This window comes from Eurypyga helias, unplaced genomic scaffold (assembly GCF_000690775.1).
Source record: "Eurypyga helias isolate BGI_N326 unplaced genomic scaffold, ASM69077v1 scaffold440, whole genome shotgun sequence".
In the NCBI taxonomy this organism is placed as follows: Eukaryota; Metazoa; Chordata; class Aves; order Eurypygiformes; family Eurypygidae; genus Eurypyga; species Eurypyga helias.
The window spans coordinates 9,494-23,211 of NW_010226021.1; the positions used below are offsets into that span (position 1 = coordinate 9,494).

General features: G+C 41.4%; 1 protein-coding gene across 1 annotated transcript in view; it reads right to left on the bottom strand.

The window, feature by feature from the left end:
• Positions 1-12,146, bottom strand: part of RAB3GAP1 (RAB3 GTPase activating protein subunit 1 (catalytic)) — a gene marked incomplete at its 5' end in the record, with an annotated part of 15,377 nt that extends 3,231 nt beyond the window's left edge. The window contains 15 exon segments of the mRNA XM_010151108.1: positions 1-29; positions 1,267-1,382; positions 1,498-1,601; positions 1,689-1,785; positions 2,283-2,510; positions 4,237-4,374; positions 5,438-5,803; positions 6,079-6,133; positions 7,174-7,346; positions 7,953-8,048; positions 8,362-8,531; positions 9,953-10,045; positions 10,470-10,543; positions 11,210-11,278; positions 12,065-12,146. The exon segment at positions 1-29 is cut by the window's left edge and continues 32 nt beyond it. Of these exon segments, the coding sequence (XP_010149410.1) occupies positions 1-29; positions 1,267-1,382; positions 1,498-1,601; positions 1,689-1,785; positions 2,283-2,510; positions 4,237-4,374; positions 5,438-5,803; positions 6,079-6,133; positions 7,174-7,346; positions 7,953-8,048; positions 8,362-8,531; positions 9,953-10,045; positions 10,470-10,543; positions 11,210-11,278; positions 12,065-12,146 (1,890 nt within the window).
• Positions 12,147-13,718: the final 1,572 nt, after the last annotated feature.

Below are 13,718 nucleotides of genomic sequence, written 5' to 3' on the forward strand. Positions count from 1 at the left end.
CTGGCTGCTCCAGCAGACAGTTGACAAATCTGGTGGTACAAAGTATTAAAAAGGAAATGGGAATGTTTAATTCTCAGCTGTATCCAGTTGGCTAAACCCAGAACTGTTTCCTGTGGGGCTGCCTCCACCTAGCATCACCTGCACAGAGCAAAAACTGGCAGGCACACTCAGGAGTTTTCCATTCTAGAAGTTTAAGGAGAAAACCCTGACACTGCTCAGCATCAAACTGAAACGCTACCATCACCTTTTCATCCCTTTACTCCTTTCTCCCTACCCTAAACACTGAAGCCCCCTTAGCCTCCAGTTCTTCCCTCCCCACTTGTTGCTCTCTTCCATGACAATACAAACAGCCGATCTTCCAGAACCAAGCTGCAGAGAGCAGCCTCCCATGCAAGGTCGGGACAATTGTGGCAGTTGTGCCAGCTGTTTGTGGCACAACTCCAGCAGCGAAGCCACTGAACACCTAGGCTGTAACTCAGCCTCTGCAAGGACCTACTTCTCTCAGTTCACTATAAATGGAACCCAGGCTCCTAATGCAGATGTGCAAATTCCACATGAACAACCTTCATGGTGTCAGCCACACAGGAGTAACGGCATGACAGTTTTTTTGAGCATAAAGATGCTGCATTGGTCAGATACCACTCCTCTGAGCTCCCACCACGTACTCCAAAAATGTCACCTCAGCAGCAAGAAGTTAACATGTTTTTTTTAACATTACCTATTAGTCATCTTAAGCAATAGGTAAATAATGTGACAGCAGGTAGTGAAGCAATGAAACATGGCTCGTCACTTTTTAGTCGTGTGGCTCCTCAGTAATATGTTTCTAATTAGTAAGGAGACTAGAAATAAGAAAATGTAACTCTGGGGGGGTATTTCATTCCATATTAGTCACAGAAAATACTAAATTCCTAGTCCACTTTTACCTCTACTGTAACACAGTTCATCAAATGTACCTTTTGTATACGCAAAACCCACAAATGGAATCTCCAGTACTGTCAAGATAAAACCGAACTCCACTAGAATAATCTGCATCACATCTTTTCAAAGAGATGGTTACTTGGAGGGGCATTTAGGGTACCCACATACACCATCCCTAGGAAGCCTAGGGGCAGGGACACCTGCTGTTCATTGCTACTAAAACCAGCTCTGTAGTATTTCTGCATTTTCACCACTTCCATCTGTCCTAAATTTATAAACTACAAAAAAGGGCATCAGAGGAAGAAGAAAACAAGATGGGGGCAGGGGGATATGGAAATTGTTACTCACCTTTGTAGATCTTCTTTCTCCTCCTCATTTTCACATTTCTCTACTCCAAATTTTGCTTTCAGAGACCTGGCCCTGGCAATGATAGCTTCCACACTCATGATCTGAGCAATGATTTCCTGCAGGGGTTTCGCAAAAACCAAAATTAAACAGATGTTCTTTTGGCGCTCCCATGAACAGTGTAAAAGTCTATTCATCTTTATGAACTTTTTAAAGCCACTGTAAAAGCCTTACTTCCAACTTCTTGTCTTCCGCGTTGGGGAATCGCAGAACCATACTGGAATGGGATATTATCTGCTTAATAATCTTCTTAACTGAAGATATATCTTCTAGGGCTTCTATTCGGAGGAAAAGAAACGAAGAAGTTGTAATTACTGAATCAGTGTTCACCCAAAAATATCAATGATTTATTAAATATTATTTACCTTCTTCCTTTACCTTGAGTACAGCTGCATGGATGATGCAAGGCAAGAGATGCCTTGCAAGGTCAGCTGGTTTCTGAACAGCAAGGTAATGAAGCACCTACAACATTGGAATATGTAACACATTAGTGATCAAAACTACACCCCAAGGATCAGGTGAACTTCAAAAGATGAGCAGCTACACTGAAGAACTCACAAGAAGCGAGCACCCTTGTCAGATAAGACTCTATAGGTTCTTTTACCTGAATCCTCAGTGGTTGCTTAAGGTCCCAACAGGTTAGAATGAAACTAAAAGTAATTGTGTTTAGGAATACTCCAGCCTCCCAACACTTACATGCAGATAAAAATCTGGTTTATTTACTAACAGTTCAAAGAAGTACTCGAGTAATGCAGCTTGTAAAGTTACATTTCACACACTAATTATTTTAGGTACTTCAAACACACTGTTACACGAAAATGAGCCATGTACAAAACAATTTAGTAATTCCAAGAACACAGTGCGGTGACGAGTTAACGTTTACATCTTGCAGGAGGAAGGACTGCTCTAAGTTTGTACAAGCATTACAGATCAGACTGTCACTGCCCAGAGCTTTTTACCTTCTCTGCCTCTCTGGTGTCATCGAACAGTCTCTTCTGCCTCCGGGCTGGGACTGGTTTTGCTGTCTCCCAGGCCTCTACCCACATGTTGCTAGGAATCTTCATTCGGGCGCTCAGCTCGCCCTTAATTACTACATTCCCCTTTTCATCAACCACTTCTTCTTCGATGTAATCCCGAGGGGAGTACCACCTCACAAAATCCTCCAGGCAACAGCCAGGATTAGCCGCCTGGAATGGAGAAAAAATTTGTGCTTGAAAAATCCTACAAAAACATAACCTCTGGGTAGGAAGGCAGTACTGTTTAGTGGGTAGAGCACAGGCTGGGAGCCAAAACTCAGGGAATTCTGTTCCCAGTCAGCAAACTGTACACTAGGAAAGAGACCTTGGAAGGTGAGGTAGATGAAGGAAATATAAACCAAAACAGTGAGAGGGGAAAAATCCCACACCATCAACAAAACCCAAGAAACCTTCCTCTTATCCCCCCCATAACAGTATATTCACCACTTATTTCAGGCAAGCTCAAAATAAAGCTTCATCCAAGCTTCTGGTACTTGATACATGCAATAAATACGGATTTTCACTAGGTTTTTTTATGCACAAGCTTACGTCACTGAAGACTTAGATTAATAACAGCCCAAGCCTAAAAGAACCACTGTGCTGCATAAATGTGCTTTCAGCACAGCTCTCCATCTTTTAACACTCCAATAACAAAATCTACCTTCTCTTCTTTTCTTCCTTTAAAAAGGAACTTCAAAAAAAAAATCTCCCCCAAACAAAAACACCCCTCAGTTTCTCACAGATGGGATGTCAACACAAACACATAGATCCACAGTTCGAGAACATAACAGGGAAGCGGCTTTTATTCAACGCGCCCATCAACGGTGCGCTCCCACTTCCCATTACACTTCTGTATGCTTACTCTGAGTTTTTAGATCACTTGCACCATAGAAACAAAACTGCTACATGTACCTAATGGGACATGAGTCGCTGCTAATAAATGGATATTGATGTACTACAAAGTAACATGGCAGTAATTTTTTTTAAAACATGTATATATAGGTATTCCATGACATAATCTCCTATCTTTTTAGGGTTTTGAGATCCTTTGGTGACAGCAGTGTACAGGGAAGAAATGGAACAAGTCACCCAAAACCACAACTAATCCAATCCTAATCTGACAAACAGCTGTATAGGACTTCTGAACAGTGATAATTTATCCTTCCTACTACAGAACAAAATGCCTTAAACTGTACAGAACAACTATGTCCACCTCCCCAAAGTCCAGAACTGTGAACACGTTTGATTTTCTTCAAACCACCTTTACATTTTCATGGAATCACAGAATGGTTTGGGTTGGAAGGGACCTTAAAGACCATCTAGTTCCAACCCCCCTGCCACGGGCAGGGACACCTTCCACTAGACCAGGTTGCTCAAAGCCTCATCCAGCCTGGCCTTGAAGACATCCAGGGATGGGGCATCCACAGCTTCTCTGGGCAACCTGTTCCAGTGCTTCAAATTTTAACCATCTGGGGTCTGATTAAAGTGCATCTTACAGAGCTAGACGCAGCAGAAAGTACTAAATTAAACCTGCAAGGTGGTGGGAGGGAAAGACTAATTTTGATTCAGGACTTTGATGCTCAGTTTTCTTCTGACATCATTTTGTATGGGCTCAGCTGAGTTTTAACTCTCAATTTACCAACTGCGTTTGGTGGGTTTTCCCTTCCCACCAACATTTACTGGAATTCTACAGTGGTATACACTGGACAGTCACAGACTGTTGACATGTTCTAAGATTTTTATCAATAGGTTTTTATGTTCAACTTGAAATTATTCTGAAACTGTTTTGTGGAGAAAAACACCCTTATCAGAAGAACCTTCAGAACTGTCCAACACAAGCCAGAGGGATAGTTTGATTAAGAAGAAAGCTGTCTCACAGAATTCCAAGTAATACTACCTTAAAAGACTCCATATCTGAGAGCAAGCAGGCACTCTGCATGCGGGCCCGAAGGTGAGCACCTTCTGCTGACGTCCCTAGTTTTGCCAGCACCTCCGACTGCTCTTCCAGCAAGTCTTCGGTCATGGGCGCGGGTTCCTGTAACACAGGAAGAGACAACTTTACAAACAGCCTCTCCGAGACTTAGCCCTGATGAAAGCAGGACTGGAAGGCTCCCTCTGTCACCTAAAGTTCATTTACTTTGTACTCAACACAGACATAAGTTTCTACTGCTTGAACGGTTTAGCCTAAAACTGCGCATCTGAAGACACTAACAAAAAAATTAAAAAGAAACCAATCTGGGAATGAACAATGTAAGGATATAATGTTAAAATGCTTCCTGGATGAAGTCCAGGAAGTCTTTGATACCATTTTGTTGAGATGGATGAAAATCCACCCAAAGCAATGCAGAATTTTTGCTGTTAATACTGTCAGCACATAATTAAATGGCAACATTTTGCCTGACTACACTCGGCTCACACCTGTTAACCACGCAAAGCAACATCCATTAGAAATAACTTAAGTGAATGAAAAATACTGTATTCTTCATGCACTGCTGATTTCAAACTACTTCCTCCAACGCCACCACTTCCTGTGTCATCTCGGGTCACTCTACAGGAAAGTCTGTGTCAGACAACATTTCTCAGTTTCAGGAGAAACAGTCTTTAGATAATGGTACCAAAAAACTGGTAACTGTGGCCTTCTAGAGAAATGTTTTCTTTAAAAGAAGAGAAAGGAAAAAAGTATCAGCAAAACTGCTCTGGTACTCTGGTCAGTCAGCTAGAAATCTTCAGGGTGGAAGGATCATGGCAGTTCCTGCTTTCCTGTAAAGAAAGTAAGGAGGGGATGGAATATGCCTCACGAGCTGGAAACAAAGGGAACCCCAAAGTTAAGGTAGGCAAGACAGCTTAATTCTTATTTTAAAAAACTGTTTTGAGTGCAATTTGGTAAGGAGACCCATTCTCAAATAAAACAAAGAGCGTGTGACATTTCAGTTTAACAGCCTCATCAGGTTTTAAAAACAGAAAACAAGGTCTTCAGCCAAAAATGCAGCGATTTTAACAATAGATAAGGCTGTAACCTGCAAACTATATGTAATTTCACAGCCCTAGGTATAAGCATGAATCTTACTGCACGTCTGGTTCAGCTCCTGTTACCCAACCTGTGTTATTGGAATGTAGAGAGGCTCTCCTGGGTGCAGCAGCGTCAGCTTTCCATGTGGATGCAGTCGACCTTCTGGTTTTAAGTTTACAGGCTCTTTGTTGCCTTCTTTTGGTCCTCCTTTCTTTCCATTCTCCTGCCCATTTCCTTTAAGATCTTCTGTGTCACTTAGACATTCAAAAAATTCCTCTTCACTGTCACTCCACGATTCCCAAGACTTGCCAACTTCTTTTTCCTTATCGGGGTTATCTCCAGAGTGGTCTGCTCCTTTTCCAGCATCCCCAGAAGTACCACCTGGTGAACGATCAGACATGCCCCTTTTCCCTTCATCTCTTGCTTTCTTTCTTTCTATGCAACAATTTAACATCTAACAAGTTAAAAGAAAAAAACCACATTGTTTAGCAATTACTTCTCTTACGGAAACACTGTCACAGAAAAACTTGGACAGTCACCAAAAATCTCTTATAAATCTAAAAGATAATAATTCCATTGAACTTGTTGCTATAACAAAGACTGTCCCAAGTCCAGACCCAGTAATACAAGCGTAAGTTAATCTACAAAACCAATATATTTAGCTAATAATTGCTACAATTTTGACAGTTTTCTTAGGAGAAAAATCATCCTTAAATTTGGGATATTTACCTGAAGCTTCTGATGCAGTAAACAGCATCTCAGATCTGGAGGGCCATTAGCTAATCTAACAAAAGGCAGAAGTGTAACAATTATCAATTATAAAGTTGAATCTTTCACACAACATGTGGTCTTAAATCATATGAAAGCCAGAAGAGGAGCCAATATCCACACTGAACCCACCCCCACCATTTCAACCATGCAGCTCTTCTGTGGTCTCAAAAGCCAAGCGAATGACTGAACAAGCCCCAAAGTTAGAGACATTTATTTCCTAGAGATCATTTCTGAAGCTCAGAGATCATTCGCACTAGTACAAAACAGACACGCCTTGTATTTCCTGATCAGTTTTCCATTCGGAAAGTAAAAGGGTAACGCTTTTTCCCACAAAACTTATGCACCTCTGACTTCACTTTTAAAACAGCAATCATACAGTGAAGTGATCTCTATGTATTTCAAGGTCCATTTGATTTGTTAGTGTAACCATTTCAAAGTACAAGCCAGTGAATAAACAGCCAGTCCATCCCATTACAAAACAAAAGGGAAAAATTTTTGCTCTACATGGACACCTCATCCTGAGACAAGCCCTTCAGTTGGTCTGCAAGGAGCCTGCTGCAGCAGACATAACCTGGGAGGGCTGGAACACTGGGGACAGCATTAGCTGCCTGAAAGGCCGTAACCCCAGCAGGAACCTGGAACAGCTCCCTTGGAAAAGCAGTGAAACTACACCACAAAGCAAAGATGTTCCTCCTTACATCAGCTCCTTCAGTTTGATCCCAGGATGAACAGAAAGCCAAGCATTCCCCTAAACTTTCCTTTTGCCCGCCCTCATTCACAGAATGGAGTGCTCTGTAAGCCCTCTTGCCTGGAGGAAGCCCAAGGTAATTCTTGTTTTCAAGACTCACAAATTCTTGTGAGTTTTCCAATGATGGCGCAGATGCTTTTCCCCACTCCCTACATCCTTTCTTGCTTTAAGGAACTAGGGGAATAAAAAAAGAAGACAGTATTTGCAATTTAAAAAACCCCAGTACGTTTCAAAGTCCTAGTGAACTCACTCTGTTCCTAAAACACTATTTTCTATGACAAAGCCACGACAAAAAAAAACCTTACCCTGGAATAAGGTAGTTGTTCTCCCATCTGTAGCGCATTTCTAACACGAATTCTTGCCAAAGATGTGCCACTCCTTTTACTCCTCCATGGTAGAAGTTTATCATACAAAGACATAAAGCTAGTTTGTATGTCAGGCTATCAGCAGGAGCAGATTTAAACTGACTGAAGAGATTCTACACAGGAAATAAAAGAAAGCAGGACATACAGGAGCAATGGCATTTTTTCCAAAACCGTATAATCTTTCCTGTTTGACAACACCAGTGACCTAGTCACATTTTAAGCCTGTAAGTATAGGGTACAAAAACTGGAAGTCTTTGAAAGAAAGAAAAAAATTAGAAGGGAAAACCAAACAAACTAAAAATCACTATCTCTACCTGGAGATCCCACAAAGGTAACTTCATCCTTCCAAAAATGATCTATTACAAGACAGAGGGCAACCACAATCAAGTCATAGAGTCACAGAATGGTTGGGGCTGGAAGGGACCTTAAAGCCCATCTAGTTCCACCCCCCCTGCCATGGGCAGGGACACCTTCCACTAGACCAGGTTGCTCCAAGCCTCATCCAGCCTGGCCTTGGACACTTCCCGGGATGGGGCATCCACAGCTTCTCTGGACAACCTGTGCCAGTGCCTCCCCACCCTCTCCGGGAAGAACTTCTTCCTGACATCTAATCTAAACCTCCCCACTTTCAATTTAAACCCATTACCCCTTGTCCTGTCACTAGGCCTGTATGAACACACTCAAAACTGCTTTTCCCCCCTCTCATCAGTGAAACTTACATAATCTTCGTTCTCTGGAGGAGGAGGATTGTTTAAAGTTCGAGTTCTGCTTTCAAATCCATCTGCCAGCTTGTCAGCAGCATCAGGAAATAAGAACTTCAAGAAAGAAAAAACATATCCAAACTGGCATCAGCATGTTTTTTCCTGCTTTTGGCACTTTCTCCCTCAAGCTACTGCTGGTGCCATACCAGCAGTCCCTACAACCTAAACTGGTAGCAGAGTTCATCGTCGGTCTACTTACACAGCAGGGACTCCTAACAACTTCGGCTGTTTCAAAAAGCTGATAAATGCCATTCAAATAAAGGAACTGACATCAGAGACCTTTATTTACAGCTCTGCCATAAACTATAAGCCAAATGCCTCAGTGGAAGCATGAAACACGTCTCGTATGCACAGACAGCTCACTTACCAGAAGAATAGTGTTCAGCACCTCATTGTTCAAAGGCGATTCATCTACACCTCTGTGCTTGCGAATTTTTTTCTTTGCACTGTGAACCATATTTGTGACCGATAATTTATGGATCGGGACTGGTGCTGGCTCTGTGAGCTTCGACAAAGCATGGCTAATATCAGCAACCTCTATAAAACAAGACACAGATAATTAAAACAAATGCCAAAACCCCACAAGGCCATGTCACAGTCTCTTTACATTGTACTGCCTTTTAACACCCTGTTAGCCAAAGCTGCAGGCCTAAGCTGTCAGGTTCCACACACTACAGTCACTGTTCTCAGCCACAGAGAGAACGCAGCAGAACCAGGTCACGGTGGAGTCACAGGCTGCCCTTGATCTATTCTCCCCAAAGAAGTCTCGACTGGGTTAGCTGTAGACAGTGCCTGCCACCTACTGTAGTAGTACTGCATACTCACCGACAACTACAGGCAGAGTACCAGCAGAAAGCCTGCCAACAGGCCAGTATTTAAGCTTTGTTTATACATGAAGCCAGCCAATATGCTGTAGGTAACACAGACTGTTCATGCTAGAGCTTTCCATAAGGCTTAAATAAAGCCAGTATTAAGCACTACACACAGGACCTTGTGTGGTGTAAGAACAATTCTGTTTTACAGTTTGCAGGTAAATTCCTCAAATCAAAAGATTCTTTCCAGTTATTGCTGGTAAACTTTAGCACCTCTTTTACAATAGAATGTATTAACATTGTGTAAAAAAGAGGGCAGATAAATTTAAGGGAAGAATTACCAAACAGCCTGAAAAACCTTGGCAAACGTTTCAGGAAAATCAGAGATAATGAGGGCTAAGGAGCCTGTATGTCAAGCACCGAGACCAATACACACCCCACGCCGTCTCAGACCTCTTTCAGCTAACTGGAGGGCTCCCTCAAAACTGAGATGAAGTATAACCAAAGAAAATACATTGACCTGGGCCATATTTGGGGGGAAGAAAAGGTGACAAGAAGCAAGGAAGAGAATGTTCACCATATACAGCAAGAAAAGCAAAAGAAAGGGACAGACATGAAAAAGATGTCGGTATCTATACTGCTGGGATACAGTCTGACCTGTTGGTCAGAAAACCTTTTTGGTGGTTTTGGGGTGGTTTTTTTGGAGGGGTCAGCAAAGCCTCCCAAACAGATTAGACTCTCCAAAACAGCTGTTAAAACATGCACTACATCTTACTTCAAAAGGCAGAAAAAAGTGGGAAAAATGCAAAAATATGTAAAAAGTTGCAGACAAAGCTGTCTGATGTTTGCTTAAAACCACCTCTGGTACACACTAGGCAAATTTAAAACTCAGGTTTTCCAGTGGAGAAAACAAAGCAACTGTAAGAGGTAACTGGCATCTGGGACGTTGGGAACCAAAGCTACCTAGAACTCATGAGAAATTATACCACGTAGCATGGAGCAAAAAAATTCCTAGCGATCACAGCAAAGGCCCAAGAGTGGCAAGTATAACATACTGATGGAGGTCAGGAAAAGGGGATAGGGAAGGTAAAATAAGACCAAACAGCTGTGATCAAACACTACAAATCAGCAAGATTTTAGTTTTACCTTTTCCTTCCTCTTCAAATGCAGACCTGCCAAGTATCTCATCAGTCGACTCCTTCCGACGGCAAAGCTTGAAGAATTCAGTAAGGAAGTCGCCTGTAAGAGAAACCGTTTCTGAGCAACTATTCAATTACATCTCACTGAGCAATAAACTAACCCTCAAGGTGATTCCTGAGGGACAGTAATTTTATCTTTTCATCTGAAAGAACACGATAATTTGTTTTGAAGCACAAATATCTTTAAAGCACATAATTAAAGCTTAGGAAAACGCACATCTGGACAGCTATCAGCCACCCCTCCAGAGCGCACTACTGCATGCAGTTTCACCCACTTTTCCACCCAAAGCAAGAGGAAGCTTGTGTTCTTGAAAAAGCAGCCCAAAATATGGTCCACTCAAAAAAACCAAAATAACAGTAGTGAGGAGGTCACCAGGTGATCAACGATTCGATCCTTCAAGCCGGTGGTAAACACTGAACAGCTTAAGAGCTGTAAGAGAAGATAGGGAATTCTGATGTCTTACCCAACAGACACTGGGGGTTATCTGCCTTTCTGACTCTCACAGACCACTGGGGTGCTTGAACAGGATCCAGGTCACTTTAAAATACAAACAAGTGTCATGCTGTCACATTAAGTACGCAACCGAGGAGTATCAAATTCTCAATAAATAGAATGTCATAGCCAGTTGGGCTATGGAAACCACAATAGGCAACACATTCCACAGAACATGACAGACACTAAAACACAACCAGGAGACTCTGTTCTCACGTACATACATAACATGAGTAAGAAACACATGAGAACAGTGCAGGTACAACACAACTGAACTGCCTTAAGTGTATTAATGTTAAAAATTCATTTCTGCACTAACAATAATGCACTTCTTTTTTTCCTTCTTTCTTAAGTATCAGTACACACTATTGTTCCTCTTAGCAGGCTTACCAGAAAACCTGGGTGATAGTTTTTGGATGTCACTCAGTTGATTCTTTTTGCCCAAGAAATATGCAATACATTAAGTCTAGCATGGGAATATGCCCCAAAATGGAGGGGTGTGTTCTGTTGAGATTACAATATAATACTATTTTCTCACATAGAAATGCATTTCAAAAGGTGTCCCAATGAGATGTTCCATCAACTGACCTTAGCATTCCGTAAAATGGGTTCTCTTTCACACAAAAAGCCACGCTCAACACTTTAGATGTCACTGAAATGCAGCACTGAGCAAACAAAGTACACCTCTAGATATCCAGACAGGATACTTACGAATACACATCATTGTCAACAATTATACCTTCCGTTAGGTGAGGCCACGTGGTAGCTAGATGAAGCTCACTGAAACAAAACAAGATTTAAACCTTTCAGTGCTAGTACAGAGTATTCTCTCCATCATCATTAAGATCTTGAAAGGTATTTGTGATAGTTCATATTTAAGTCCCTCTGTGTATTTTGCAGCTACATCCAGAAATGTGCACGTTTTCCAATGGGTTTCCTTGCAGCATACACGCTATTGGTTATTCTGCAGCACGTCACCCAGCACTACACTAAAATTTACTAGTACCTGGCACAGAGGACTCTCACAACTCCTCTCTGCAAAAGGAGAGATGGTCCAACAACTTTCACCCACTGCCTACAGCATTAAACACCAATACATTAAAACGATGCCTGTATTTGCTGAGTGGTGATGCAGAAGAGAACACAAAGACTGTGGTAATTCCACTTACAGACCCTCTCAATTTAAGCCTTCTACAAATGTCAAGGTAGACGTTTCCACCTTGCGAATCCAGCCCTTCAGTGAAGGCACACCATTTCTAAAGTTTACTTCCAGTTAGGGTGTATTTCCACACAGAAGTTTCAGAAAGAAATGGGAGTACTCCAGAAGTTTATGGTGAACAATTTATGAGCTAGCACTCTGGATACCATTAGGCAATTTTGCAAATGGTCTTACCTGCTATTAAACCATTACTTTTCACAGATGTTTCTTATGCACTTCAATCACTAAATCATCTGTTCAGGACATAGCAAGTCACAGGCAGGCAAAGCTAAGATTTGAAATAACATACCTTGAAGTCCTCCGTTAAGGAAGTTATAAAAAAACAGTTTTCTGAACTCTTATCTTACCTAATAGGATCCTCACAGGCACCAAAGGGTAGCTTCCCAAACTCAAGGCCTCCAACTTCTCCCCCAACTAGAGCATCTATATCTGAAAACAGATCAATACATTTTCCATACAGAATTTATGAAGTATTTTAAGCAGCATATAATCTGAATTTCACAGTAAAAAGACTGTATTGTGTAGGATGACCAGGGAATAGCTGAGCAGCTAAGGTGACAGAGCAATGAAGGCGCAACCCCAGCATACAAAGTAATTGTTTCCAGCAGAAACCGGGAAGTAATCATGCAACAGGACGTTCAAAAACACAGATAAAATTATCGTAATCCACATTGAGGGAAGGCTATTCCCTTCATACAGACAAAGATGATGGCTATGAAGGCAGCCTTGAAGAGTCAGTGTTGACACAAGAGTAGACATGAATTTGCCATAAAAATATTTAGGCAGGAAATCAGTTCAAAGCAGAAAAGGAAGACTCCCAAAGAGCAACTGTGCAGGGTGAAGAAACAACTACTTTTTCATAAGATTGTCAACTTTTTTTAGAAGAGTGGTATGTTCAGTTTCCTACAGTTAAAGTCTTAACCCAATGTTCTGAGTAATCCCAGGTACTTAAAGATGCCTCCCCGCATCCTCAGACACTTCCCATGTTATACCCTTTAAATACACAAACCCAAACCAGACAGCCTTCGCTGTGCCAAAATTCAAATGGGTAATAATGTATTGCAATGCCATTGTAATAATGCTATTATGGCATCTGATCCTTAATTTTAAATGCCTCTGGCAAACTCTTCACACCCAAACCAACAGATAAAAGTATTTGGGTAACTTAATTACATATTTTTTTAATTCAGAGAAGCTAAAAGCCATTTAAATTCTTTGGTTTTATTTGAGAAGAGCAAATTGAGTAAGGGTTATAAAACACAGTTACCTTCATAATGAAGATAAAACCACAACTGCATGTAGCAACAGCCATAAAAACGCTGTTGTCCCTGTCCAGTTTCCACAATACCCTATGCCACTAGGTCCCTTAACCACAGCCCTCTGAGAGAGTAGAATTTATTCAAACTGCTCAAATCAATAGATACGATCAGGGTGGTACAACGCCTTCATCACAAACCAGGGATCCTGATTTAGTGAATAACTACAGCAAGGCAGAAAGAGACTACAGAATACACTGACTTCTGTGACTGCAGATATAACATATAAAATCCGTACAACTAGCTTTCCAAGTTCATTAGGTAAACTTGGTTTACCTTCAAAATGATAGCATCATGTAAAACAGCACTGATTTTCTCTGACCCTAAAGACCAGGATTCTCTTCAAACATATTCTCAACACTCGCTAGGTACAAAGCACACAGGATCAACTTCACTACAGCCTTCTTCAAAACATACTTTTGATTAGAGTAAGAACTTGCTTTTTCAGCAAAGGAAAGCCAAACAGTTAGGTAACCAGACCAAGGTCGCACAAGATCCATCTCTCTAAGCGTGCCCTAAATACTTAAACATTGTTACGTAAAACTGCTACCAAGTCAAGAATAGACCTTGGGCATTTCTATTGCTCACCACCTTGTGCCTAAATTACCACATCACTAAGAACTTGTATGTTAAGAAGGAACTAAAATCTACTTTTTTCCTATAGACTTGTCTACCTTTGAGCCAG